The following is a 26,546-nucleotide window of genomic DNA, read 5'->3' as shown; positions in this document are numbered from 1 at the left end:
GAAACAGAAAATATTCGTTATTTGTTATTTCACTTTAAAATAGTACTATTATTAGTACAAAACGAATTTAACATACATTTGACCACATTGCGGTTATAAAACAAATAAAATCCCCAAAAACCAACAAGTTGGCAACACTCGCAACTCTTCTTACCTTCTCGTCTCGGTTTCTAACGTCTGTTTAATGGTCTAAGCTGCAATGGTAGGTTGAAGTGTAGATAGACTCGACATCCATGTTATCTTTTTAGATGTAACAAAGGCTTTTGATTGTGTTTCTTTTGAAATATTGTTGAACAAGCTATAATTTTCATCCCTAAACCTCATTGAATCCTACTTAAATAATAGACTTCCCAGGTATCCCAGGTATTCATTACAGTATCCCAGGGTTTCATTTTTCACAACTTCATCATTTATATCAAGCTCAAATCGAGCTCATTCCTTAAATTTCTCAGTAAGATTTTCTGTTTCAGTCCTACCGAGTCCTGTAGAGAAGGTGAAATTCTTAAGTGTGTACTAAAGGATGTTAATGTGGGGTGAATTATCTAGTAAACTCTCTGGTAACTTTTCTCACTAAAAATCTTTTAAGGGAAACACTTGTTATGGTTTACCATGGCTATTTTGGTTCATATTCAACAAGTTTATGCTATTTTGAAGGGGGACATTCCTTAAGGGCATTTGAGATATTTGCTCTATATAGACATTGCTTCGATGAACTCAAGATACTCACTTTTCCCTCTCAGTATATATCGTTGTGTGTCTAATCTATGTAAAGAAGAACCTGTCTCTTTTTTCAGTACAGACTCTGCTCTACTTCAGATGATATAGATAAGACGGTAGATAAGAGCTCCACCTGCCCCTTTGGTCATATCATCTTTTTCTTCTACGTAGTATACTCTTAAAAGGATCCAGATTATACCGTAAAGTACCTTGGAATACGATCAATTCCTACAGAAAAAAAATGCATTTTTCATGCCCGTTTCCAATTATGATAAAATTATCAACCAATTATCTGAGGAATTATTATCTATCTTTTTCGTCTCAACTCGTGAAGGTCAATAACGTTAATATAGATTTCCCCTTCAAAGTATGCCAATCGAAATAACGTTATTACGAGTGGTGATTTGCCTACACCCGTTATATCAACCTGAAACATGCACCCACGGTTTAAATTGAAATCTTAGAAGTAATACATGTGTCAGATGGACAAGATCCTGTGAAAAGTTACAGGAACATTTTATTGTATTAAGAGCTTACGTAGAGAACAGAGCGCAGGTAAAGAAAAGAGAACCTGATGCACTGGATGCACATTTCAATCCTTGGCATTAAGAAAACAAGTGCCACAATAATGTACGTTTTGCTCTTGGATGGGTTTCATTGGACTGAAAAATGTGAATACTTTTTTTACCTCCTGTTTGGGTATGACCTCAATATTAATCCGGTCAGGCTCATGCATTGTGTTATCACTACACCCACTGTACTTCCATGAAAGTCAAAAATAAATGTAATATGAATTATTTTTTGTGCATATAATATGTTAAGCTAAGTTACTCTCAATAGTCATGTCTTGACCTCTACAGAACATACATTATACTTAAATAGAACATTACCAAAATAGTAACTGGGCTCATAAAATAATAATGATTAAATATAAAATAATCTGGAAAAAACAGTCGACTAGTATTATATACCGGCCTGACAAATGCTCTTCTTGGGTGCATTAATTTTTGCACTCAAGTCTAAGCCAACCTGGACTGTATCAATCAAGGCGTCCACTTGACCAAGATCCTTTGAAAATCTATTTAAAGTTCTTCTGGAGGTGTTTTGGTGAAAAATCCCATTAAATTAAATTATGATCAACTGTTCTACACGGGGGAGCATTAGGCACAATAATAGCAATACTGAGATATCGTGATTTCTAGTATCAAACGCTTTGTTAAAATGCTGTATGGGTAGGCATCAGGTACTGTTTTTTGTTTCTTGAAACTTCTTAATATTATTTAAACTGCCAACTAATGTAATTGTACTATAATTTTTCCTAAAACCTGATTGAGAATCTGGAATTATTTTATTTTCTTCTATAAATGTTTTAGGATTCACCTTTTTCGAGATATTTACATGAACTATTTAAATTGCTTTATGAGACTTCGAATGAATGATAAAATAAAAAAATAACAATATTTGCTAGTAAATTTTCAAATTTACCTGTATTTGTCTAATACATTTTAATTTTTTTTTACTGACAAATCGCCGAATCCTAAAAAATTATTGCTCTTGTGTTTATTGTATTTTTGTAAGCAATTGATTTCATATAGAAATCTATTGAGTTAAAATATGGACTTCGTGCTAGTCGAAGGTCTTCGACTTCCTTCAAATCAATAATATTCGAAAGCTTATTCCAGGCATTTGAAATTACTAAGGAATAAGTATTGCAAGCTAGAATTGATGTATTTAGGAAACAGAGGCTAAATTGTGGTCTAATATGCTGTAAATTGTCTTTTTGAAATGTATATAGCCTTAATAAAACCGCTTAGAATTTACGGTTTTTATTCTTGAATTCTTTATTTTTGACTTCCAGGCAGTTACACCTGAAGCTATCAATAATGACTTTAACTGCCTGGAAAAAGAATTATTTTTTTACATCATCCAGACAGTCAAAGTTGAAAAAGATTTTTCCAGTACTGATATTTTGACTCTTTCAAGGCAATTGATGGACTTGAAAATTACTTCAACTGCCTGGAACTTTTTTTTTTCATCATCCAGACAATCAAAGTTGAAAGAGTTCAAGAGTTGAAAAAGATTCTTCAAAGTACTAAAAGTTTTAAGAGAAATTCTGACTCTTTCAAGGCAATTGAAGAACTTGAAAATGTTGAAAGACATATATGAACATGTCGTTAAATATTCGGAAAATATTTGTTTCTGAGATGGATCAATTCTGCCGCATTCAATAACATTTGGCTCTACTGCATAAGAACTTGATTGCTTGACCCTTCACTGTTTCTGGAGATGAAATGTGTTAAAAAAACGAAAAATATTTAATTTTCTTAACTTTCACAGTCTGGTCATTTTTTTTAGTCAAACCATTACGATCCTTAAGCTTAAAATGTCTCTAAATAGGAAAAAAAATGTAAGTTCCTTATATCTATCTCGTTTCATCCCACCATCCTAATTTCTAATCATAATTCTGAAATATTATTTGTTTTATGTCTGAATGTGAAAGTACTAAATTTAGCGTCACTAGAACTAACAGAATCCTGATATCAACTTAGAGTCCATAGATCTAGGAGGGGCAATAACTATTATGGAATTCGTAACTTGGAAAAAATAAATTAGGGATCTGTAATACCTCGGCTTCAATTTTAATTTACTTACATATATAGTGGTATAATGCTCCATTTAATTGTTTTTAATTTTTTATATCCTTTTACTTGTATGAGCACTTGTGTAATTCATGCCAATAATATCAGCTATCTATGTAAAGGATGTTAATGAAACGATACTTTTCTATCATTCAATCATCAATCTACAATATACATTATATTATTTCAATGAAAAAGAACAACAAAATATTAATAATGGCTTAGTAAAAAAGGGTTATATAGGTTTAAAATATTACAAAGATAACCTTTAATCTGAACTGCTGCATCGTCAAACCGACACAATTTATAACGTTATCCACCATACAATTTAATTTAGAATAATGCCTACGCGCCGATATAAAATATTTTAATTAAATTTTATTACACACGATGTTCTTCATTTTGCAGTTATTTATAGTCATTATAGTAAGTGTTTCAAGTCAGACCACAAGCAGTCAGAACTCCACTACGATAACATCCCATAAAGTGAACTACTTAGGAAGAAGTATTTTTCCTATTATCAAAACCTTATCGCAATATAACAGTTTTTTTTTTATTTTAGTTGTTGTAAAAGAAGTTACTAAGCCTCATAATTTATTTATCGGAAGATGTACGAAAAATCATATTTTACTGCATCAAGAGAGAGTCGTTTTAAATAATGATGGACGGAGTCAAATATTTGCAAATATAAGGGTAAGTTTCTCATACACTCAAGAAATGTCCAATGAATAATGATAAACCAAAATGTGTTTCAAACTTCTCTTTTAATACAAAAATTGGGGATTGAATGTTTTGTTAAAAACTTTTGCAAGGATTAAACTCTTCACAGCTAAAGGAGCTTAGAATCCCTATTTTTCCCTTATTTCAGATGAACGTGGATGGAAATGTTCTCATAGATTGCGTTAACGTTTATGATGAGAGTCCGGAAGTTTTAGCATATCCTAGTTATGCTGCAGGTGGGATTGGACATAACTACGTAGAATTCAACGTCCTCACGACGTTTGGCAATGGTTTCAACTTCTTCGTACAGATTCGTGGACATAATACGACAGCGGGTGCTTAAGAACGCACCATTAAACGCGTATTATTAAAACAAACATGTAATTTATTACTATAAACATAAAATATATTGTAATATTTAAAAAAAAAAATGTTTATTTTAATTTAAACATATTTTAAGGTAATACAAATACTTAGAAGCCCATTAAATACTTTGAAAACCGAATTATGATTTTGGATCATTTACTTTGGTGTTTAAATTAATTAACTAATTTTTTTGTATTAATTATAATGGGATTAAGCTTATTAAATAATATATATAATTAAAACATTAACAAGGCTCATCGTTCAAAGTATAAGATGGACTGCTATAGTATAAAATTTGATACAACTACAGGTATTATAATACAATATCACATCCATTTTATCACATACACAAGACTACAAATAAAAAAAACTAAATAACAAAATTTAAAGGTCAATGAAGTGCATGCGAGAAAATCGAAAATACCTTATTCTTATAGTTATCTACTTATTTTACAATAAAACAAATACGACGACTTAACGTTTGTACCATCATTAAATATTATTTAATAAACCTCTAGCAAGCTTAACAATATTCTTTGATAATAATAATAATCTTACCATATAGCCAAGTACTAATGAGTTAATACAAAAATATATTTAACGTTAATGTTACCCATGAAATAGTATTTACAAAGTAAAAAATTACTTAATGATTCGCTTTAAGTATTTCTAACATAAATTTGTGACTTAAAAAAATCTATTAGCTTAAACTTCCTTGAAGGACTAAAAAATATCACTGGTTATTTGGTTGACTCAAAGTTGTTAAAAATGATTTTTTATTTTATAAATAAGAAACATGAATGTTGAAGTACAGTAAGACACATATTCATTATTATTTTTTACACAATATACATTTCTAAATAATTAAAGCCTTAGCTTATGTGCAAAATGCATGGTCGAGTAATGGTAGACAAATATATGTCAATTTTATGAGCTGACTTCTAACTTTTTCTTAAATATAAAAGGTGTTATAAATTAGTATTTAACCGTTCATTCTTTGTTAAAAGATGACAGATTAACGCTCTCTTTACAAAATACAACGAAAGAATATATAGCTAAATAGTAATAGACACATAGAAGTCTGCAAGTTTCCCCATTTTAAGTACTCTAAGCGATTTTGTGATATTTATGGTCATGTAAAATCATTACTCTAAAGGTATTAAGTCGATTTCTACTCTCAAAAGTTGAATAGTTTAAGCTTACAGATGAATGAATACACACTTTTTTAAATGATTGAAAGCATGGTTCTCTTATATGAGTTCATCCTCCTTCTTAGGCCTGGTCCATATTTTTGAAACATGGATGACGGCAGCAGTATGCTTTAATGCGACCATACGATATTTTGCATAAAATTACAAGTTAAAAAAAACAGTATGCGTGTATATAAAACGTAATTATTTCTTTGGTAAGATTCACAGGTTGACCTCGTGTTTTTTTTATTTCGTTATTTTTTTTATTTTTGTTCATAAAAATAGAAACAATTATACAAACTAATATTCTTAAAAATTCACAAACAGTGTAGATACGTATTTGCGAAAAAAAATTAGAAAAATTCATCACTAAGATGTATCACAGAATGAACAAAATACTATCAAACAAATGTTCATTAAGTCGTTTAGGCTTATCTAAATGTGGAATATCCGTAAAACACTGGGTTAGGTTGAATCGAAAAGCTTTTTATCCCTAATTTAAAGGCAAAATTTGTCGTTTTATCACCGGGTCGGAAATAGTGGTCGGTAAATTATAATACCAAGAAAAACAAATTAAAAAAACCGTCTATTGATCACTCACTTCATCATCAGTTTCCAAATGGATAGTTGCCAATGAATCAACGCTGTCATTTGAAGAAACACTGCTTCTAATGTTCGAAAATCTGTTTCCCGGCAGGTTAATGTCGTCATCCAAGCTTGGACTTAAAGGAGGAACCCTGGTCACTTTAAACCTGCTGCCACCAATGCCGCTGCTACCGCTGCTGCTGCTACAACTACTGCTACTCGGTGAAGGGGTTTCCATAACTTTCAATCCATTTTCGGCAACCTTTACTATCTGAAACCGGCTACGTGGTGCTGGACTTGATGCTGGTGATGGAATAGGTGAACCAATCTAATTTTCAAAAGAATCATATTTTAGATCCTTTTATTTATTTAGTTTTAAGTGAAAATTCTTTGAGAATATAGTCATATTTTTCTTATAAACGAAACATGGATTTGCCTCCTGTATTTTTTCAGAAAGTAAAGTTATAGGGTGACTTGACACACTAACCTGAAAAGTCCTAGTAGGATCAGGCACTGCGAATTTCGGTTCGCAATTTAAAGAAACCTTTCTAGAAATTTTTTGAGATATTTTTAATATCTCGTCATCTTCGTCACTGCTGCTGCTACTGCTCGCTTCCATATAATTTTTGTTGATTGTGCAAATTGCACTGAGTTTTTTCACTAGTTGTGAATATGCCTCTGGGTCCTAAGAAATTTAGGAAAACATTACAAACACTCTATAGCACTTTAAATGCATGGCATACAAATACTAAATGAACACTGATATGACTAATAATTTATGCACTTACATTACAGGATCGATTATGATCATCAATTTCCACTTTTATAATTCTTTGATTTGCTGTCAAGGCAGTACAGAGCTTCTCAATTCCCTGAAGTTGAATAGCCTTATTTCCTTTTAAATTGATTTTCTGAAAATATTAATTTTATTATAAATGTCTTTTAAGTGCATTTAATGAGGCTAATACTTGTAGAGAAAAGTTACTGGGGATGGCTTTGGATAGGGCCAGAATTCCTTTGCATGTCAAAAGGGTACACTGAAGGCCCAACCCTTCTAAAGATTGGGTGTAAGGTAACCCATCAGATATATAATAAAGCACTTTATCAGTTAAATTATTGTAGCCAATGTTTAATGTGTGCAAATTTTTGCATTCAACCTAAAACAAGATTAATTGTTTAGCAAATCAAACGAAAATATAACTCGATAAACTTACAATAATATTTTTGATAACAGGGCCACTCTTCTCAGTAATTTGATTGTTGAAGATAACAAGTACTGAAAGGCCCGAACCAATGATTGTTTGTTGGCATAATCCTTTAGCAAGAACTTCTAATCCCCGATCTCCCAAGTTGTTGTTGCTTATATCCAGTACTTTTAAGTGTCTGTTATTAACAAGAAATCTTTGAAGGGCATCTGCTTCTTTAGTATACAATCCAGTTGAGGGTAAGTAGAGCTCACATATTGTTCGATTTGTCATTAGAGAGTCAACTACATGTAAATGATATTAAATAACTGATAAAATCATTGATACAAGCTGCTTACCTAAATAAAAAGTGGGTAACTTAACTAGCATACAACCATCAAACTTCAGTGTAGTGATGTTAGGGTTGTTCTTAATAGCACTCATGAGATGTCTCATATAGGGTTCACTCAAAACCATACCCTTAAAAGAAAGGGACTCCAAGACCATAATATTAGAACAAGCATTACAAAAACACTTCCATGTCTCATCATCATCAAAATTCATTGCAATTTCAAAATGGCAAACGGATTTATAATACTCCAGCATATTTAAAAACTCAGTCATAGTCTCAGATGTAAATTGACATTCCTGTAATGCTAATGAGTGGAAATTCGTGACTTTTAAAATGTCCTCCAATGTCTCATTCACTTCTCGACTGATCTTAATTCCACTTAACTTCAGAGTGGCTGAGTGATTCAAATTGTTTTTTATCTCCAGAATCTGTGACTTTATTGCATCTAATTCTATGGTGTTATGCTTCATGCAAGACTGTTGATAGATTTGAAGAATGTCATTTGGCGCTATAAATTCATCTGCAAATACGTCAAAACAATAAACAGATACAGATTTTTGCCTTTTTGAAATTCATTCTTACTTATAGTCCAAGGGTACTGGTTTTCAGGTTCTTTGTAAGAAACAAGTTCATTTTCTGCTGCAGGAAAACAAACATGCCTAGTTTCTGATTGGTCATCACTTAAGGAGGAATCCAAACAAGATGTTTTTCGCAATATGGAAGAACTTGTGATGTTTGTTTGATCAACGGGTATAATTTCTGCAGAATCTAGTATGAATAAATTTATAAAAAATGGCATGAAAGAAACAGGGTTATTAATAGGATTTACCATCATAATCAATTAGTTTTTCATCCTCCACACAACTTGTCTCTAAATGAATGTCATCCAAGTCTGACGGAACTGATAACTTTTGAAGCCGATTATTGTCTACATCAATGTGTATTATATCCTCAATTCCATCATCTTCATCAGAAGTTTCTTCAGTAGATGTGCTATTGGGGGAAGCAGAAGGTGTAAGGTGAAATATTCCAACTTGAGTTGGCTCAAGAGGGGTACACAATTCATCTTCCTCCACTGAGAATGACTTGTCTATTAATGAGGTTGCTAGTGTCAATTTGCCCTTGCCTTTCAAACAATCTACAATGAAAATATAACTATTTACATACAAATCTTACCATAATTATAATAAAGAGACCTTTCAATTTTATAAAGATGATTATGGACAAATATTAATATTTATCCAAACTATTTAAGATTTTTGTCTATGTGTGAAGTCTCAACCTAAGTTTAATAAACAATTAATTCATATCCCAAAAAGTTTAAAAATAATAACTGACCTAAACCTGGGAAAACTTATGAAAAACTTATTAAACAATGCCATGAAGGTCATAAAAAACAATGATACCAAATATTAAATTGCTTTAGAGTAGTTATTCAAATTGGGATGTTTTTTTAAAAAAAAAATTTAATTCTAAAATTGTATTCATGCATATCCACTGTCACACAATTGCATAACCATAAATTATAGTTCTGAAATCATTTCACTTATGTAAAAAGAACATAAAGAATAATAGATGCCCAGTTCAGATTTTTATAGTTGTGTAATTAAAATTTTATTGCGTTAAACCAGTGGTGACATGTTTTTAATACACCATTTAAAAAATTAACATGTTAGAGGCCCAATTACAGGTACATGCAAATAAAGAGTAATCAAGCAGTTTAAAGCAGATTAGTTATAGATGAAAACAATTCCTAATTAGAAAACCCAGATTATGCATACATACAATCAAAAAAACACCCACATATTTAATTGTGTTCAGAGGCTTTAACATTAAGTTTATTAATTTGATAATCAATTGCGAAGGCAGATGTTCCAGTAAAGAATAAATGTTCTAATGAGCAGATTAAAAAAAAGGCTTTATATGTGACCTGAACAAACCTTGCTATTATTTAAAATATATGAACTTTGATTAATTAACGATAATAAAGATAATAAGTTAGCCACTTTACATATCAATACCTGAAAGCAACAGTGAGATAAACCAAAAATATTGATTTTAAGCTATTTCTGTTAAATGCAAGTCAACAACCACCTTAATTCTATGCATCACTGAGATATCTTAACAAAAATATTTTAAATACTGAAAAGGCGTAAAATGCAGTGTTGCGATCTGTTCGTTTATCCTTTTATTGCAACATTGAGATATTGTACATGTCTCAAGGCTGCTTAGATAATCCTCCAGCTACATTAACCCAACACTGAGAGATTAATAATTTAATTTTAATCACAAATTTATGACAATTATGTAGAAAGATATTTAATACAAATTTCAATACTTCGTTCTTTCAACCAACAAAAGATTGGTGCTCATTTTGTGTCATTTATGAAAAGTTTAGTTCTTATAATAAAAGAGATAAAAATAATTTTATTTTAAACAAAGATATTATACTTGCTACCTTTGATTTGCAAGAGTGATGCCACTTCCAAATGAAAATATATCGACATTCTTTTATATAAATTATAAATAATATATATACGAATTAAATGCTATAATTTCACTCGGTATAATATTAGAAGTAAGGAGGGTACTTGTTACTTATGGAATGGAAAAAGTTGCCAAAAGAGGTGCCATATAAATTGCAACTGCAAACCACAATTGCATTGCCCAAAATAAAAATAAATTCATGTTTTGTATGTTCCTCTATGCTGTGAAAATTTTGAATATTAAAACGATTATTCACAAATATCTAATAGTTGGTCATACTGAAAATGAAGGAGATAGTATTCATGCCTGTATTGAAAGAAAAAAAAATCATTTTTTTTGTCCCCTCAGAGTTAGCCATGATTATCTGATGTTCCAAAAAAAATGCTCTTGGAGAGAGCATTTGGAAACTCTGGACTTCATAGACTGGAAAAAGGTGTGCGACCAAACAGGTAAAGACTTTAATGTAAATAATGATGGGAAAAAATATATCTGGAAAAATGTAATGATGATTTAGATGAATATTAATAATCCAGATCTAATAAAATATAAGGTTTCCTACTTAGAAACAAACTTCACCAAATCTATTACTGTTAAATATCGTATGAGAGGTCGTAGAAGAAGAACATGCAAGAGTATTGAATTAAAAACCTTTTTATTAATCTAAAAGAACGAGAAAGTGTTAAAGGTAAAGAGCAAAATAGTGATAAGAGCTCACCTTAGAATATAAAATTCATTTATGTTAACAAAATTAAAAAATATGTATTAGTCTTAAAATAAATGTGTTTTCTTGACAGTCTTCTACTAATTTGATGACCTTTAACATAACTAAAATTTAAATTAAAAAAAATGATGAAATAGTGAAATATCTTTTACTTATTTAAATCTTAAAGACTAAACGTCCAAAGCAATGTTATCAATGCTTACATAAAACTTTCTTAACTTGAAATCACCAGACTTAAAGAAAAGTTTACAATATAGATATTAAACTACTCCTATAGAAAATAAAAAAGCGATTATCTCAAAACAATGAATTTAGAGATATCTCACTATTGCTTTCAGGTATCAATATATGCCATTACATAAACATGGTAAACCTTATAAACGTAAATGGATTTGTTTATAAAAAAATAAATAAATGCAGACATGCAATTTTGCCAATAAACAAACAAATGCACAATTAAGATTCTGTGGATGATGCAATTTTAAACTTTCATCACTTTATAAACGCAAATAATCATTTATAATACAGATAAGTATAAAGCAAGGATAGTAATGTAGAGTAAATACTTTCCTAGATTAGATTTAGTTAATATGAAAGAAATGAGTAGACAAATAGTTTTAAACTAAAAATCTTTGAATAGACAAAGATCGTGAAGGAGCAAATTTTCATGTGGAATTTTTTCCCAAAAAAAAAATCAAATGCAAATTTTTTGACATTTATTTTCATCTGAAATTATTGGAAAAGGCTTAAAATGTGTGTAATTTCAAATGAGGATAAGTTAAGAATCTCTGTTGAAGATGTAAATTATGGGAATTGTCATTGTTATTACATCTTCCCAATCTAGAAGTCCCCAGAAGAAATCTTGGCATATATCTTATCTATAAAATATTATGTGGTTTAATTAATTGTAACACAAATTAAAAAAGGATGTTATTAAAAATAATTGTAAATGGTCCCATATTATTAAATACTTGCATTGTTATTTCATTTATAAAATTTAGTCTACAACAAAAGAATGTATATATTAAGTCAAATTTTAAATTGTAAAAAATCTACTCATTATAAAATGACGTTATAGAAATTTTTCCTAACATCTTGCTTTTGAAACTAGACCCTATTTTCCCACAATTTTAAGTGCACAAAAGTTTGGTTGGGTTTATAATTCTAAATGTATAAATGTCAAATTTTTTTTCTGGAAAAAATCCACTTGAAAATTCACTACTGCTCCATTGAAATATTGTTACCAGTAAAATTACACACATTTAAGCCTTTGCCTGTAATTGTAGGTAAGATTTTTAGAAAAGTTGGTAAACTAGACTTTACCTAACTGAATATTATAGTGGATAGTGTAATTTATAATTGTCACTTACTAATTTTGACATTGCAAAGTGTGGAATTCTCGGATTGTTCAGTATCTAATGGGCTTTCAGTAATACTTTCTGTACCACTGTCTATAAGAAAAGGGGTTTCATTTTCTTCAACACATGAGGCCAGATCCATCACTCAATTTTTAAATTAGCTCAGATCCACTCTTTTTTCTATTATGACCTACATGAATAAAACACATGAATGTTAGTAGCGATTGGTTTATGGTAGATATTGACTTACATTTTTTCCGAACCATCCTATTCTTCTTGTTGGTTTTGATTCTTGTTTGGTGCCTATGTTGTCTGAAAAAAGAATAAATATAATTTATAATTATAGGAAATTAGAGGTTCAAGGATTCAACCTTCTAGAAGCTCAGAAGTAGGAGCTTTATGAAGAATTTTTTATTAGATCTTTTTGATAAGGTGCTGTTAAAAATAGATTTTAAATAAGGCACCTACTAGGTACTTATTAGTAGGATATTATTACCATTATTAGGAATGGAGAGTTAATGAAGTTAATATTATTGCTTCAACAACAAAGCCTCCAATACACTTCCTTGATGTGCCACTGTTAATTCACAAATATCCAAACTAACAAATTTTTAGCATAAGAATAATGTTCCTTAAAGATAATTCATAACTTACTATTATATATTTTAACAAGTCTTCTAGGTTGGGTTACAGCAAATGTTTCAGTTGGAAACCATTAGAAACAGGTAATAATCTGGCACTTCATCTATAATAGCATCCAAAGTAAAGTGCAATAGATACACTCTCTTTACTATTTGGATAAATTTTAATAATAAAAATGAATAACCTCAAGTCGTGCAATACAAGTGCTGATTTGATAACAAAAATTGTGGAAAATAACAAATCGTATTTATAAAAAACATTACACTTTACCACAGATTGAGAATGAATGCACTTTACACATGTAACATTACATTTAATGCCCTGTACATACTGTCAATGTAATGCTAGAATGCTACACACAGATTGAGGAGCAATGAGCATGCAACACAGAAAACAAACATGAAGTATGAAATATGAGGGGCACAATACTCAGGTGGCCATAAAGCAAAACAGAAGGAAGGAGTTAAAACCATTAGGCCCTGTTGACAATATTTTTCAAGAAAATATCTCCAGAAGAAAATTTGGGGTATGTTAAAGGAGAAAAATCAGTAGATTTAAGGGTAGATCGGTATTGTTGGCAACACTGTCTTAAGTTCTGTAAATTGAATTCCGTCAAACTTAGCTATGAGGGCGCTGACATCAACGACAGTTGGCCAAGGTAACTAAATCGTGAGAGGTAATTATTTACAAGGCATATTTGAAATTGTTTAATTTCTTCGCGGGCTTTTTTTAAACAGTGTACTTGCCGAAGAAAAGCGATATTGTTATATCTATTTACAACTGCGAACCTAACTGTGTTTTGAGAGTTAACCATGTTAAGTTAATAAATATATTCTTTCATTGAATTGAATTGACGAAACAGTGGGCCGCCAAGGCAGTTGTGCATATAGGTCTCCTGATGGACGCATCATGCCCCACCGGGGGTTACCAGAGCCCAACGGCCTTAGAGAAACCAATAAGGCTCTCTGGTCTGAAGGACTTCGGACTTGAAGTCGCTCGGTACACTGAAAGTGTTACCCAAATATTTGAACCTGGAGCGCGTGAGTGCTGGGCACTCCCCGACTACATGGTCAACGGTTTCATCCTCCTCACAGCACCATCGGCATTCCCGGTTGTCCGCAATACCGATAGTATGGAGATGGCTTCTTAAGTGCCAGTGACCGGTTAAAAGACCTGTCACTAGCCGAATTTCGCGTCTTTTTAGGCGTAGTAGATTTTTGGTGAGACAGGCAGAGGGCCCACCTATGTGCGCTTTGGCCTGTCTCATACCAGGGGACTCAGTCCATCTTCGGTGGGTCCAGCAGACCCTTCATTGACGCGACCGCAACGCATTTGGCGATACCAACTATGGGTTCCGGCCCCATCGGCACATTTGCGGATCCCAGTCTGGCAAAAGAGTCCGCTTCCTCATTACCTGCATGGCCTGCGTGGCCAGGTATCCAGACGAGGTGGACCCTGCATCCAACCTGTACCAGTTTTTTTAGGACTTTTATGCACTCTATTACAAGCTTGGAGCTTACCTTTGCGGCCGTGATAGCCTTAATGGCAGCTCTGCTGTCCGAGCATATTGATACGACTGTGTTGCGGTGTCCGCAGCTTAGGATTTTCTGTCCGCATTTTAATACCGCGAATACTTCGGCCTGGAAGACAATGGCGTGCTCCCCCAGCAAGTATGCCCTACTGGTATGTGAGATCCCACCAATAAGCCCTGGTCCAGCTCTGTTATTCATTCTGGAGCCATCTGTGTACCAGATGGTCCCCCTATTTAGCAATGCAGGTCTGTTGGAATGCTGCCACTCCTTTCTGCCTGCAATGTGCGTCACGAATCCCTTGCAGTCCACAGTCACTGGAGCTATGCAGTCACTGCCCATCAGAAGGAGAGGACATTCCTGTATGGCCCGTGACCAAATTTTTGCGTGACCGGTCTCGCCAGCACGTAGTTCGCCGAGGACGTATGAGACATGCAATACGTTGGACTCTGTCCAGTTGAGCACGAATTTTCGCTTTCTCCGTACATGGCCACCAAACGATAGCCCCGTATGTGAGAAGAGGTCCCACAATGCGCGAGTAGATCCAGTGGAGGATCTTTTCTTTCATTGTAAAATAAAATACAGGGTGGCCATTTGAAAACGAAACAGAGCCTATTTTGGGTCCCTCAGAACATTTGCGAAAAAATCGTCGGACCCGTCAATTACTGATTCAAGGGGGAACCATTTTTTTGTTAGTTTCGCCCCCCTGAGGGCAAAGCCCTAGCGAGGGTGACAAGGGCCCCCAAAATTTTAAATGGAACGAGGGGTCGAGTGATACCTTATTCTGAAGGTATTTTTATGTGGATTATAACCCTAAAGTTTTAAATCGTTACTATTTGTCTAGTCGATACAGGGGCTAATAAAAGTTACAAAAACATGTCAACATTTTTTATGAAAAAAATGCTTGTAAATTTAGCAGTTAAATAAATACAAAAAATTTTGTTCTCCTACATTGTGAACCGTACTTTCTGTTATTTTTTTTTTAATACCCGTAGGTATCTATGCCAATTCTGCAAGGGAACTCTTGGTTATTGTTGAGACTGTTATTATAGCAACATTTTGAAGTTTAATAGTGGTTGTTAATTACTGCTATCAGATCATAGTGTGTCAAACAAATAGCTCTTTAAAGTTAGTTAGTTACAACATTGAGTGTGATAATGGTTTATTTACTTGCTGGAAGAGTTTAAATAATTTCTTAAATAATTTCATTAAAACTGCAGGGCAAAGTGGTTCAGTTTGCTGATGATACCACCATTTTATGGAATCATAGAGATTCTGATAATGTTAGAGCCCAGGTTTTTAAGGATCTTAAGATTTTATCGGAGTGGTGTGCTGCAAACAGGCTTGTATTTAATGTGGGCAAAACCTTTATTATGGGATTTAAGTGTGACGTTCAGGGCCTTATGTTTAGTGAAAACTCCCCCTTGCAAAACAAAGAAAGCTGTAAGTTCCTTGGTATTACCATTGATGGTCGCCTTCGCTTCGAAGATCATATCCTAAATCTGGCATCAAAATTATCCTCTGAATGCTTTGCAGTAAGAATGGCGGGGCATGAGCTGGGAGGGGTAGTTGCACGTTCAGTGTACTTTTCTCTTATTGAGTCCCACCTTCGTTATGGCTTGCCTTTTTGGGGTTTAAGCAACAAGGGATTATTAAACATAATTTTTGTGATTCAAAAAAAGGCAGTTAGATACCTATGTTCCGCTGGGTTAAGAGATTCTTGTAAACCTCTCTTTATATCTCAAAAAATCCTAACTCTTTTTTCTCTTTTTATCTTAGAAACAGCTACTCTTATTCATAAATGTCCTAAACCTCCCTCTAACACTGGTCATATGACTCGCCAGGTTAACGATTTTCCCTTACCAATCCCTACATCCTCCCTCACCAAGAACTCACTTATATACCCTAGCAAAAAAATTTACAACCATGTTCCTCTATGTATCAGACAAATTTTAGAAGTTAAGAGATTCAAAAAGGAATTAAAATCACTTTTATTATCCAGGGCATATTATAGCCTTGACGATTTTTTTAATGATACCTTTTAACCTGTGCTCTGACATCATTTTAGTGTTTTAGTTTTGTTTCCTGTTAAATAATTTAATTTACTTCTTCTAAATTCTGTTTTATTGGCAGCTTTACTTATTTTTTAATGAAATTTATCAGAAAGATGCTTTTTTTTTCTCAATCTGTTTTGTTATGATTAATTTTGGTAATGTGTGTAAATGTTATGGTAAAGTGTTTTAGATGTTATGTTTGTTTGAAATTTGAAATTTAAAGTAAATTTGGAATTTTTTAGTTTTTAGGATGCTTGTACACAAGATTTTGTTGTCTTACGTAATATAGCACATTTTCTTTCTTTCTTTCTCTTTTCTTTGCGAACAATGAAAATGCTAATAGAACTGCCCAGCTCTTTAACACACTACAACACCCTAATCGACAGGTCCATCGCGAGTACATTTTGGAATTGGTTCAAAAATTTAGGGAAACTGGGTGTGTGGCTAATAAAAAGCGCGAAATGGATAATCCAGTGGTGAATGAAGCTTCAGAAGTAGCTATTTTAGGCCATATTGTGCAAGAAGGTATCACTCGACCCCCAGTTCCATTTAAAATTTTGGGGGCCCTTGTCACCCCCGCAAGGGCTTTGCCCTCAGGGGGGCGAAACTAGCAAAAAAATGTTTTCCCAATCAAAAATTTACGGGTCCGAGGATTTTTTCGCAAATGTTCTGAGGGACCTAAAATAGGCTCTGTTTCGTTTTCAAATGGCCACCCTGTATAGTAGTAGTGGTCCAGTAGGTTAACATTCCAGAATTGTTACTTTTTAGAAATCTTTAAAAATATATATTATATAACATATATTACAGAGTTTTTACCATCAATTTCCCATCCAGTAACATGGATTTTCTATCTAATCGATCCACTGTAACTAACCTATGCATACTTACAGATTCTGCCGAAATTAGTTCCTGTAATGAAGGCGTCTGTTAGGGTTGATCAGGGGGTACTAATTGAGAAATTGAGTTAATTTGGATTCTCTAAAGGGGCATGTAGTTTTATGCAGGCCTATATTATTTATTGAAACGACCTTAAGATTTTCGAACAAATGTATTCTCTCGAATATTGTAAAAATTTACAGCAGGGCTTGCATAGGGTTGACAAATGGTTTCTAAAGAATAAAATGTTTCTTAAGATTTCCAAGTGTCTGTATACTTCTTTTACTCATAAAGGTAACTCTTTGCTGTTATTTTCAGAAAAACAAAATGCTGGGATTTGGGAATGCTTTTTTATTACAGTCTTAAATTCACTTTAATACATTTACCAAAAAAGCATATAAAGCACTAGGTTTTATCATCAGAAATTCCAGCAATTTTAGGATTAATAGTATCTATAGATTATTTAATTCAATAGTTCAACCACACTTCAAATATTGAGCTATAATTTGGTCACCTCAAGGAAAAGTTCATATTAACAACATAGAAAAAATTCAAAAACGCTCTTTCAGGTACCTTTAATTAAAAAAGTGTAATTTTTTCCGTATATGTGGTGTCTATCAGAGTATGCCGACTACTTTCAATTGGCATCCTTAAGCCAAGGAAATAATTGACAGTCCTTATTGTGATCTACATTTAATTAATAAAATTAAGTTTAATGTTCCGATAGTTATTTTAAAACCTATACAGAATAGAAGTGTATTCAATGTAACGCACACGTATATATATTTAAAAACGAATATTGACATACAAATTATGGCTCTATCTATTAATCGTTTTAAATAGAAATCTATCACTTGATTAGATTAAACTTATATAGACTAAACTGTAATTTATATTAAATTTTGTTTGTTCATGTGTTTATATTATTATTTTAGATATTTTTATGCTCTTGTCTTCAAATGACAGTAGACAATGACTTTTATATACCTGAACCTGTATTAAGATTAAAATTATGTATTTCAATGGGGTATTTCCCGTGTATTATTAAATAAATAAAAGACAATTAGGAAATCAACCAAATTTTCTGCACATCATACCAAAATCACAGGCTTGTGAATTTTCACATATTGGGTACTAGAAGCATATTTCTTGAAATAAAACTTGAACAGTTTACTGTGTTGTCTTATAGCAGATACAATTCAATAGATTTGCAGTCACACCCTCCATATCAGTTTCTATAAAATAAATACACGAATACGTATTTTTCAAAATTTTTTATTAAGACAAAAAAAATGTCGACATTACAAAAGCAAACGTTTGTCGAACATTTGAATGCGTCGGAAATACAAACTAATACTAACATAAATATAATTCGGTTTTTCATTAACCCAGTGTCTTAAGCATAACAGATATCATAGAGCAACGAAATATTAAACGTAATTCACTGTCTAATATTCTGTTAACTAATATAGATAACAATATTAGCAACAAAATACATACAGGCGTTGTTTCATATGATATTAACTGGGGATTAATTATACAACTAAGTAATTAACATAAAAAAAAGACCAATCAACAGATAGTAAAAATCGTGACACAGCCTTATAACAACGACATCTGCATTTTTGAGCCCATTAAACTCTAATCAGTCTTTGTCTAATCACCTATTGAGCAAATAACCAAAAACTTAAAATCAGTCAGGAGGCAGGTACACTGTTATCACAGATCTTTTAACAAATTGCATTTTTTTGCATCAAAATATAGTGCCATTAAAATGATTATTCAAAATTCGAAAAAGATTTTTTAACTTTAAAGCAAATATCGGTTTCATGGTCTTTTATTAAATATAGAGATTAAGCTAGGATTATTATAATATTAAATAGAATATATGGAAAGATCATCTCGGATTAAAAAAAATAGAATCAATCAAGAGCAAGACTACTGGAAGACTTAATTGATTGAACATTGTATGACAAACAACCAGAAGATGATCTTTAAAAATATTAATAAAAACTTGTTTATACCTTTTCAACGGAAATGGTATAAAAACAAAACATTAGTAATAAGAATAAGATTATTTTACTTTTCGTCATCTTTTTTCTGCTCCTTTTCTTCTTCCTTCTTTTCTTCTTCTTTCTTTTCTTCTTCCTTCTTTTCTTCTTCCTTCTTTTCTTCTTCCTTCTTTTCTTGTTCCTTGTTTTCTTCTTCTTCTTCTTCGAAGATATCATCCTTTACGTCTTTGAAAACGAACTCAAAAACGCTCATTGCAATTTCAAAGGTGCGACGCAAATATTCCTCCTCTTCCTGCTCTCTCTTATAAATCTCGATTGCATCTGATAGTTCTTTCAAACGCGCATAATATAGTTCCAACTCGGATTCAGTAGCTCTAAAAAATTACATTAGTTTAAGCCCATATACAAAACGTGGGTAACTTAATTATTTTATTGACCTAAGCTAGAATAAATATAACTGACCCGTCAAGGTAGCGTTCAGGTACAAATTCTGGAGCCTCAGGATTCGGCACATTCCGTGGAATATTCACCTCCGGTGGAGGTGGAGGGGCTATTGAATGTCCTGCTGGCCGTTTAAGGGCAACAGGCTTTTTGGGTGGACCGGAATTATCTACTGGCGGTGGTGGTGGAAAGTTTATTGGGAAAATTGGCCTTTTATTCCCATCTTGCAAAACATTCCTAATAGGTTGCAAGATCCATGGATAGCCCTTTGGGAGTGGTATGTAATCCCGAGGTAGATAATTTTCTGGTATAATATTGCCTCCTTCTAAATTATTGCCTACAGGCGGCAAGTTTGTTAAGAATGGAACGTTTCCTGAGGGTGTGTTTCCTGAGAATGAGGTGTTTCCTAAGGGTGGCATATTGCCTGAGGATGTATTCCCTGGGAATGGATTGGGGAATGGAGCGTTTCCCGAGAAGGTGTTATTTCCTAAGAACGGAAAGTTTCCTGAGAGCGGAGGGTTTCCTGGGAATGTTAAGTTGCCTGAGGGTGGAACATTACCTGGAGGTCCAAAATTTCCTGAGAATGGCGGATTTCCTGAGGGTGGAACGTTTCCTGAGAATGAGGGATTCCCTGGCGGTGGAACATTTCCTGGGAATGAGGCGTTTGCTGATTGTCTATTCCCGGAGAATGGGAAGTTCCCTGGGGGTGGACCGTTTCTCGGGAATATGTTCCCTGAGAATGGAGGATTCCCTTGGGGTGGAACGTTTCCTGAAAATGAGGGGTTCCCTGAGGGTGGAACGTTCGCTGAGTGTGTATTCCCGGAGAATGGGAAGTTCCCTGGGGGTGGACCGGTTCTTGGGAATATGTTTCCTGAGAATGGAGAGATCCTTTGGGGTGGAACGTTTCCTGAAAATGAGGGGATCCCTTGAGGTGGAACGTTTCCTGAGAATGAAGGATTCCCTGAGCCTTTAGTCCCGGAGAATGGAGGGTTCTCTGGCGGTGGAACATTTCCTGAGAATGAGGGGTTCCCTGGCGGTGGAACACTTCCTTTGAATGAGGGGTTCCCTGATGATGGAACGTTTCCTGAGGCTGTACTCCCGGAGAATGGAGGGTTCTCTGGCGGTGCAACATTTCCTGAGAATGAAGGGTTCGCTGGCGGTGGAACATTTCCTGAGGATGAGGGATTCCCTGAGGGTGGAATGTTTCCGGAGAGTGTATTCCCAGAAAATGGGAATATCCCTGAATGTGGAACATTTCCTGAGAATGAGGGGTTCCCTGGCGGTGGAATATTTCCTGAGAATGAGCGGTTTCCTGAGGGTGGAACGTTTCCTAAAAATGTGGGGTTCCCTGAAGGTGGCACATTTCCTGAGAATGAGGGATTCCCTGGCGGTAGAACATTTCCTGAGAATGACAAGTTTCCTGGCGGTCGAGCATTTCCTGAGAATGAGGGATTCCCTGAAGGTGGAACATTTCCTGAGAATGAGCCGTTTCCTAAAGGTAGGACCGTTCCTGGAGGAATGTTATCTGGGAATTTAAAGGCATTCTCTGGGAATGAATTATTCCCTAATGGTGGAACGTTCTCTATGGGTGGAAGAGCGGGATGGTTTATTGGTGGTGGCGGAATGTTCATTGGGAATGAGAAGTGGTCCAAAGGTGGCAGGTTTCCTAATTTGAGTGTGTTTCCTGGGAATGGAATAATTCTCAAGGGTGGTAGAATGTTTTCTGGGAATATATTTCCTGCGAATAGAGAGGTCTCTGGTTGTGGGACAGTCTCTGAGGGTGGAATGTTTCCTGCGAATGGAAGATTTCCTAGGGATGAATATTTTCTTGAGTATGGAACATTTCTTGGGAATGGAATGCTTCCTGAGAAAGGAATTACATTTCCTGGGTATATAGCATAGCGGTCCGATAATAATCGAATGTTTTCTGGAAATGGACCTTGGCTCCTTGGAGGTATTATATTTTCTAATTCCCTGGGATGGTATATGGGTGGACGAGGCGGTATAATTCGTATATTTTCTCTGGGTAGCAAGTAGTGTCCAAGTGGTAGTGCTGGTCCTGAAAGCATGCCCCAGAATGTCACGTTTCGGCATTTTTTACATTCAGCTGGTAAGTCTAATTTTTTTGGAGGTGGTTGACTTAATAATCCTGGAGTAACACCATTTGATCTAAACGGTCCTGGAGGAGGAAAAGGAGGAGGAGGAGGAGGAAAAGTAGCAGGAGGTAAAGGTGGACGAGGAAAAGGAGGAGGCGGAACACGCGGGTTGTAAAATGGAAGGACGCTCGGAGCTAGCGGGGTTGTTCTAAAAATTCAAAAAAAAATCTGTTAGTGCATAGTATTTGCCTTTTAATATAATTAAGCGTTACAAGTAAATCATCGACATATTTTTCTGGTATTTGCCAGACTGACTGCTTAGATACGCTGTCAATGTCAATTATGTGAGGTTTGTCTGTAGACTTTCTTATTATGAGAATTAGGATAAGTCAGTGTTTTTTCAAAAATAATAATAATTTGGGTTTTAGTATCATAGATTTTTATTAATTACTTTACATAGTGTAACGGACTCTACTGTTCTTTTGTAAAAAGAATGCGTGAATTCATATTATATTCTCCCTTAATACTGAGAGCATCATATAGTGTTCTTTCTGTGGTTTTGTTCTCTGAAAGTTTTATAATATAATATATGGTTGGTTTCAGTGGCTTATACTGAAGTATAAAAATTAACGTGAGCTTGAATTAAAAACTGAATTGAGTTTACAGTGTAGTGTATTCTAGGTGCCAAATGATAAGTGACTCCAAATAGGGAAACTCTTCTTATACAATTACTCTTTGATTTCCTTGGAAAACTGATGTTTAAGAGGCTACAAGCATATTAGTAGTCAAGCGAGTATTTTAAAATGTTTAACTGCTAAGTAATTTTGCATGTCACTTAACAATCATTATTATAGTTAAACACACTTCTGTGTGTCTTATAGTTGTGATTATGCATACTTTTTTGACTATTTACCCCAGCCTTAGTAATAAGATGTCATAGATAAATGGTTTTACAATCTTTTCGAGTTGAAATTGCTTTATTATATAGGTAGGCATAATAAAAATCTTACTGACAAAGTTAAAAAAGTATGTCCTAAACAGTTATCTATTATTTTAAATAAAGTGTTGGTTAAACAAGAGGTTGCATAATATATATATTGCCATTTGCCATAAAGAGATACTTAAAAATACATTGAAATTTACTTACTTAGGTCACACAAAATTGTTTACTAAGAAAAATAATGTTCCAAGAAAAGAGACATAATCTATGTGACCGATATATTTCATTAATATTATACAGAAAAGAAAAACTGTTGAAAAGTGAACAGACAGGCAGCAAAGATAAATTTTAATAACAATCTTTTAAAGGTGAAAAATTACAAAGAAATAGTAAACAAATATATGCCGAGAAAAAATATAAAATCTGCTTTTACTAACTTGCTCCACTACACCCGTTGCAGCTTCATATATATATATCAATACAAATGCAAAATAATTGGTAATAAAATAGATCTACAGTCTTATCTAGAACCCATTTTTTGTTTAATAAGTAAAATTATAAAAAGTCAGTTCAAGTATGTGTAACTTTAGCTAAATCAAAATGTAATTCTAATATCTGATTTTATCTTTAAAGAATTGTTTAATTGATCCTTGATGAAGTATTTCAAACTAAAAGTCACAATTCTGAAGTCCAATAAAACTGTTGAGAAAAACTAAACATAATTTTTAAATGACTTGCTCCACTATTACCTTTGGAGCTTCATATATATCGACACAAATAAAGAATAATTTGTAATCAAATAGATCTACAGTGAATGATTATATCTAGAACCCATTTTTTGTTACATAAGTAAAATTATAAAATGTCTTTAAAAGTATGTGTAACTTTAAATGAATTTTTATTCGAATGTTTGATTTTATTTACATAAGACTGTTCGAGTATGTGATTATTTGATGTGCTTAAAGCTAAAAGGCACAAAAAACTTTTGATACATACTGCAAGTTATAAGTCTTCAGTCTTATAACTCTCTTATATTAATTTTGACTTGGATATGTACTGTAGATAGAGGTTGATCCCAATTCTTCAAAAAAAATGTTAAGTCACCAAGAATAAATTATAATAACAATCTTTTAAAGGAGTAATGTTACAGAAAATAGTAAACACATATAATATGATCCAAAATGATGCTTTTACTGACTGGGTCTACTATTACCCTTGGACCCTCATATACATTAACGCAAATAGATATTAATCTGTAATAAAATAGACCTACAGTAAACAACTATATCTAGAACCCATTTTTTGTTTAATAAGTAAATTCAATATATTACTTGCAAAATACATAATAGCATATAGACAAGTCAAAATAAATATCTAGGGCAAAACTTTATTTGCATATTAAAACTTGAGAGATCTGAAATCACACAGTACCTACACTTTAAAAACATAGACCTATTAGGTACTAAACGATATAAAACATTAATTATTTAATGTTTTATATTGTTTAGTAATAGCTCACATTGATGAGTTCTGTGGCATCATAAAAAGCTCTCTCGAGCAGAATTTTTCTTACTTTAAGTCTAAATTTATTAAATGAGAGCACCTATTAATAAAATATAAAATGTCTTTAAAAGCATGTTAACTAAATAAAAATATTATTCTAATGTCTGATCTTAAAAAAATGTGTATGTAGAGATTTGACCGATTAATACTACTTTAAGCTAAAAGACACAAAAGAATTTTTTATAGATGCTGCAAGTTATAGAGTTATGATTCTCCAGAGAAAAAAATTTAACATAAGACTTGTAACTTACCTGTGGTGATGGTCATGGGTGTCTGGCATGGCCCTTAGATCTTCTCTATTTAAAGTCACTGGCGGATTGGCCCTATTATAAATATTTTATATAATTGCACTGCAAATAGTTCAACTAATTGTTAACTTGCTTCTTTAATGTGGAATCAAGTGAACCATTAGTTTATTTTACTTAGTTTGATACAGATTTTCCAGAAAAGATAAAATATGGATCTTACCTGCTTGTTTCAGGTCTGCTTTCTAAAGGCGCTCCATCAGAATTTATTGCTGGATCATCAACGGTTACCCTATTTGATTTGCAACATGAGATTATCGCAGTCTTTGTTTAAATACAATAATGTGTATCAACATACTCATTCTGTTTTATTATAATAAATACAAATTTAATTTTTTTTAAACCTCAAATCAGTGCTTTGATAGCTCTGGCCTCGAGAAAAACTGAAATTTTGTTAAAAAGTTTTAAAGAAAGGTATGTAGATACCTTAACTTAATGGTACCAAAGCACTTTTCTTTACAAATATTTATTTATCTTACACAAACATTCACACACTTATAAAGAACTACCAAATTACTTATTATCTTACCCATTTTCTTCAAAATCTGGAGTCAAATTGGGAGTTGGTGTGGCGATACCTCTCCTCCTGTAGTATAAGGATGTGTAGCTCTCAGTGAAAGGGGCGATCGAAGGGTCGTCTGGGTATCTCGTAGGTGGTGGGATACTAGATGTGACATAGGGCCCCATTATGTGAAAAAGTGACCGAAGCTCCATTACTGATAGGGGTTGGGGCTCAGGCGGAGGGGGAGGTGGGTTGGGGATTGGGGGTGGAGGCCTCCTGTTCACAACCACATCCTTATAAGACCGCTTAGGAGTCACCCTACTATCTGGAAATTAGAGAGTTCTTGATCAATAAAATGTGCCCGAAGATGTTCTGGGGCCCCAGTATCACAGTGGGCAGAAGGAAATACTAACTTACGCTTGATATGTGATAGGAAAATAAGCGATAATAAGTTTATATACGATTTGATCTTACCTTTGATAATAGGGCGCACTCTTTTGCCCTTTTTGTCTAATGGCGGCATGCCTATGGCGTCTGGAAATTGTTTGGCGCTAATTAGAAGCCTTTTTCTTTAACATCTGAAACAAAGCAATGTAATTATAATAAGAACGCGGGAGACAGGAGCGGTATTTTAAATTATAAGGTAATAAAAAGGCGGGATAATGGGTACCGAAATTTTTCCATAGCGTCACTCCCGAATTGCGCACGCCTGGGGAACCGGAAATACTAACCGTTGTATGCACGGACTACGGATAACGCGAGAAATGGGACCGCGAGAAATTTCGCGGACTTCTGATGGTTTTTCCAAGAGATTTTCGGTTCTTTTCCACGGATTCACGTGCACGTTAATATGAAATGGCTGAATGATTTATTGCAACTGTCAAATTTATGACATGGCGATGGCGGCATACCTCCTTCACTTACATAACATTTTTTAATTACAAAAAAAAAACTTTGATTACTAACCTTCCAGTTAAAGGCACTACTTAATGTTTTCTCACTTTACTATTGCCAAACAAAACTAAAAAAAAAAAACTAATGATATTTCCCGAAATTTTTTAAGTAGGTTTTACTGTGCACTGTGCGCATCTCCGTTTACGTCGAAAAACGCTTACAGATGGCGCTATTGGTTGTACAATTCTGATTGGCTCAACCCTTTTAAATTAAGAAACCAAGATTATAACCGAAATTAATGAAATCAAATCTATACATGGTTTGTTATCATAAAATACAAAGTATTTGTGGGAAAAGCTTCCTACCAGATAAA

General features: G+C 33.4%; 3 protein-coding genes across 6 annotated transcripts; 1 reads left to right on the top strand and 2 right to left on the bottom strand.

Moving 5' to 3' along the window:
• Positions 1-3,642: 3,642 nt before the first annotated feature.
• LOC126748582 (uncharacterized) lies at positions 3,643-4,556 on the top strand. The gene is made up of 3 exons (XM_050457917.1): positions 3,643-3,861; positions 3,919-4,049; positions 4,225-4,556. The coding sequence occupies exons 1-3, from the start codon at positions 3,747-3,749 to the stop codon at positions 4,417-4,419; spliced, it is 441 nt and encodes a 146-aa protein (XP_050313874.1). The 5' UTR covers positions 3,643-3,746; the 3' UTR covers positions 4,420-4,556.
• Positions 4,557-6,200: 1,644 nt separating this feature from the next.
• On the bottom strand, positions 6,201-13,395 carry LOC126748581 (protein phosphatase 1 regulatory subunit 37-like). Its single transcript, XM_050457916.1, has 11 exons — positions 12,974-13,395; positions 12,570-12,631; positions 12,332-12,509; positions 8,583-8,891; positions 8,336-8,521; positions 7,761-8,273; positions 7,432-7,706; positions 7,186-7,374; positions 7,006-7,128; positions 6,705-6,902; positions 6,201-6,545 (listed from the first exon to the last, which is right to left on the bottom strand). Exons 3-11 carry the CDS (start codon positions 12,459-12,461, stop codon positions 6,219-6,221), a joined length of 2,250 nt encoding a protein of 749 aa, XP_050313873.1. The 5' UTR covers positions 12,462-12,509; positions 12,570-12,631; positions 12,974-13,395; the 3' UTR covers positions 6,201-6,218.
• Positions 13,396-18,679: 5,284 nt separating this feature from the next.
• Positions 18,680-26,384, bottom strand: LOC126748904 (basic proline-rich protein-like). 4 transcript variants are annotated; one of them, XM_050458444.1, is made up of 8 exons: positions 26,011-26,167; positions 25,754-25,857; positions 25,307-25,604; positions 24,941-25,009; positions 24,724-24,795; positions 20,433-22,177; positions 19,895-20,360; positions 18,680-19,806 (listed from the first exon to the last, which is right to left on the bottom strand). In XM_050458444.1, exons 2-8 carry the CDS (start codon positions 25,800-25,802, stop codon positions 19,500-19,502), a joined length of 3,006 nt encoding a protein of 1,001 aa, XP_050314401.1. In that variant the 5' UTR covers positions 25,803-25,857; positions 26,011-26,167; the 3' UTR covers positions 18,680-19,499. The 4 variants fall into 4 exon arrangements, with proteins under 4 accessions (XP_050314401.1, XP_050314399.1, XP_050314398.1 ...); XM_050458442.1 differs by lacking the exon at positions 26,011-26,167 and adding an exon at positions 26,246-26,384 and having other exon boundaries at positions 19,895-22,177; XM_050458441.1 differs by having other exon boundaries at positions 19,895-22,177.
• Positions 26,385-26,546: the final 162 nt, after the last annotated feature.

Source organism: Anthonomus grandis, chromosome 22 (assembly GCF_022605725.1).
Source record: "Anthonomus grandis grandis chromosome 22, icAntGran1.3, whole genome shotgun sequence".
In the NCBI taxonomy this organism is placed as follows: domain Eukaryota; kingdom Metazoa; phylum Arthropoda; class Insecta; order Coleoptera; family Curculionidae; genus Anthonomus; species Anthonomus grandis.
The sequence above is the reverse complement of the archived record's forward strand: the minus strand, read 5'-3'. Positions and strand labels throughout refer to the sequence as shown.

What these genes read in the sequence shown, in the direction of transcription:
- LOC126748582 (XM_050457917.1), top strand. Translation starts at nt 3,747, where the DNA reads ATGTTCTTCATTTTGCAGTTATTTATAGTCATTATAGTAAGTGTTTCA. An exon ending in AGTGAACTACTTAGGAAGAA is followed by an intron (nt 3,862 to 3,918) that starts GTATTTTTCCTA and finishes TTTTTATTTTAG; the next exon opens with TTGTTGTAAAAGAAGTTACT. An exon ending in AAATATTTGCAAATATAAGG is followed by an intron (nt 4,050 to 4,224) that starts GTAAGTTTCTCA and finishes CCCTTATTTCAG; the next exon opens with ATGAACGTGGATGGAAATGT.
- LOC126748581 (XM_050457916.1), bottom strand. Translation starts at nt 12,461, where the DNA reads ATGGATCTGGCCTCATGTGTTGAAGAAAATGAAACCCCTTTTCTTATA. An exon ending in AAAACTAATTGATTATGATG is followed by an intron (nt 8,522 to 8,582) that starts GTAAATCCTATT and finishes TATTCATACTAG; the next exon opens with ATTCTGCAGAAATTATACCC. An exon ending in CCAGTACCCTTGGACTATAA is followed by an intron (nt 8,274 to 8,335) that starts GTAAGAATGAAT and finishes ACGTATTTGCAG; the next exon opens with ATGAATTTATAGCGCCAAAT.
- LOC126748904 (XM_050458442.1), bottom strand. Translation starts at nt 25,802, where the DNA reads ATGCCGCCATTAGACAAAAAGGGCAAAAGAGTGCGCCCTATTATCAAA. An exon ending in CCAGATTTTGAAGAAAATGG is followed by an intron (nt 25,010 to 25,306) that starts GTAAGATAATAA and finishes CAAATCAAATAG; the next exon opens with GGTAACCGTTGATGATCCAG. An exon ending in ACCCATGACCATCACCACAG is followed by an intron (nt 22,178 to 24,723) that starts GTAAGTTACAAG and finishes TTGAATTTTTAG; the next exon opens with AACAACCCCGCTAGCTCCGA.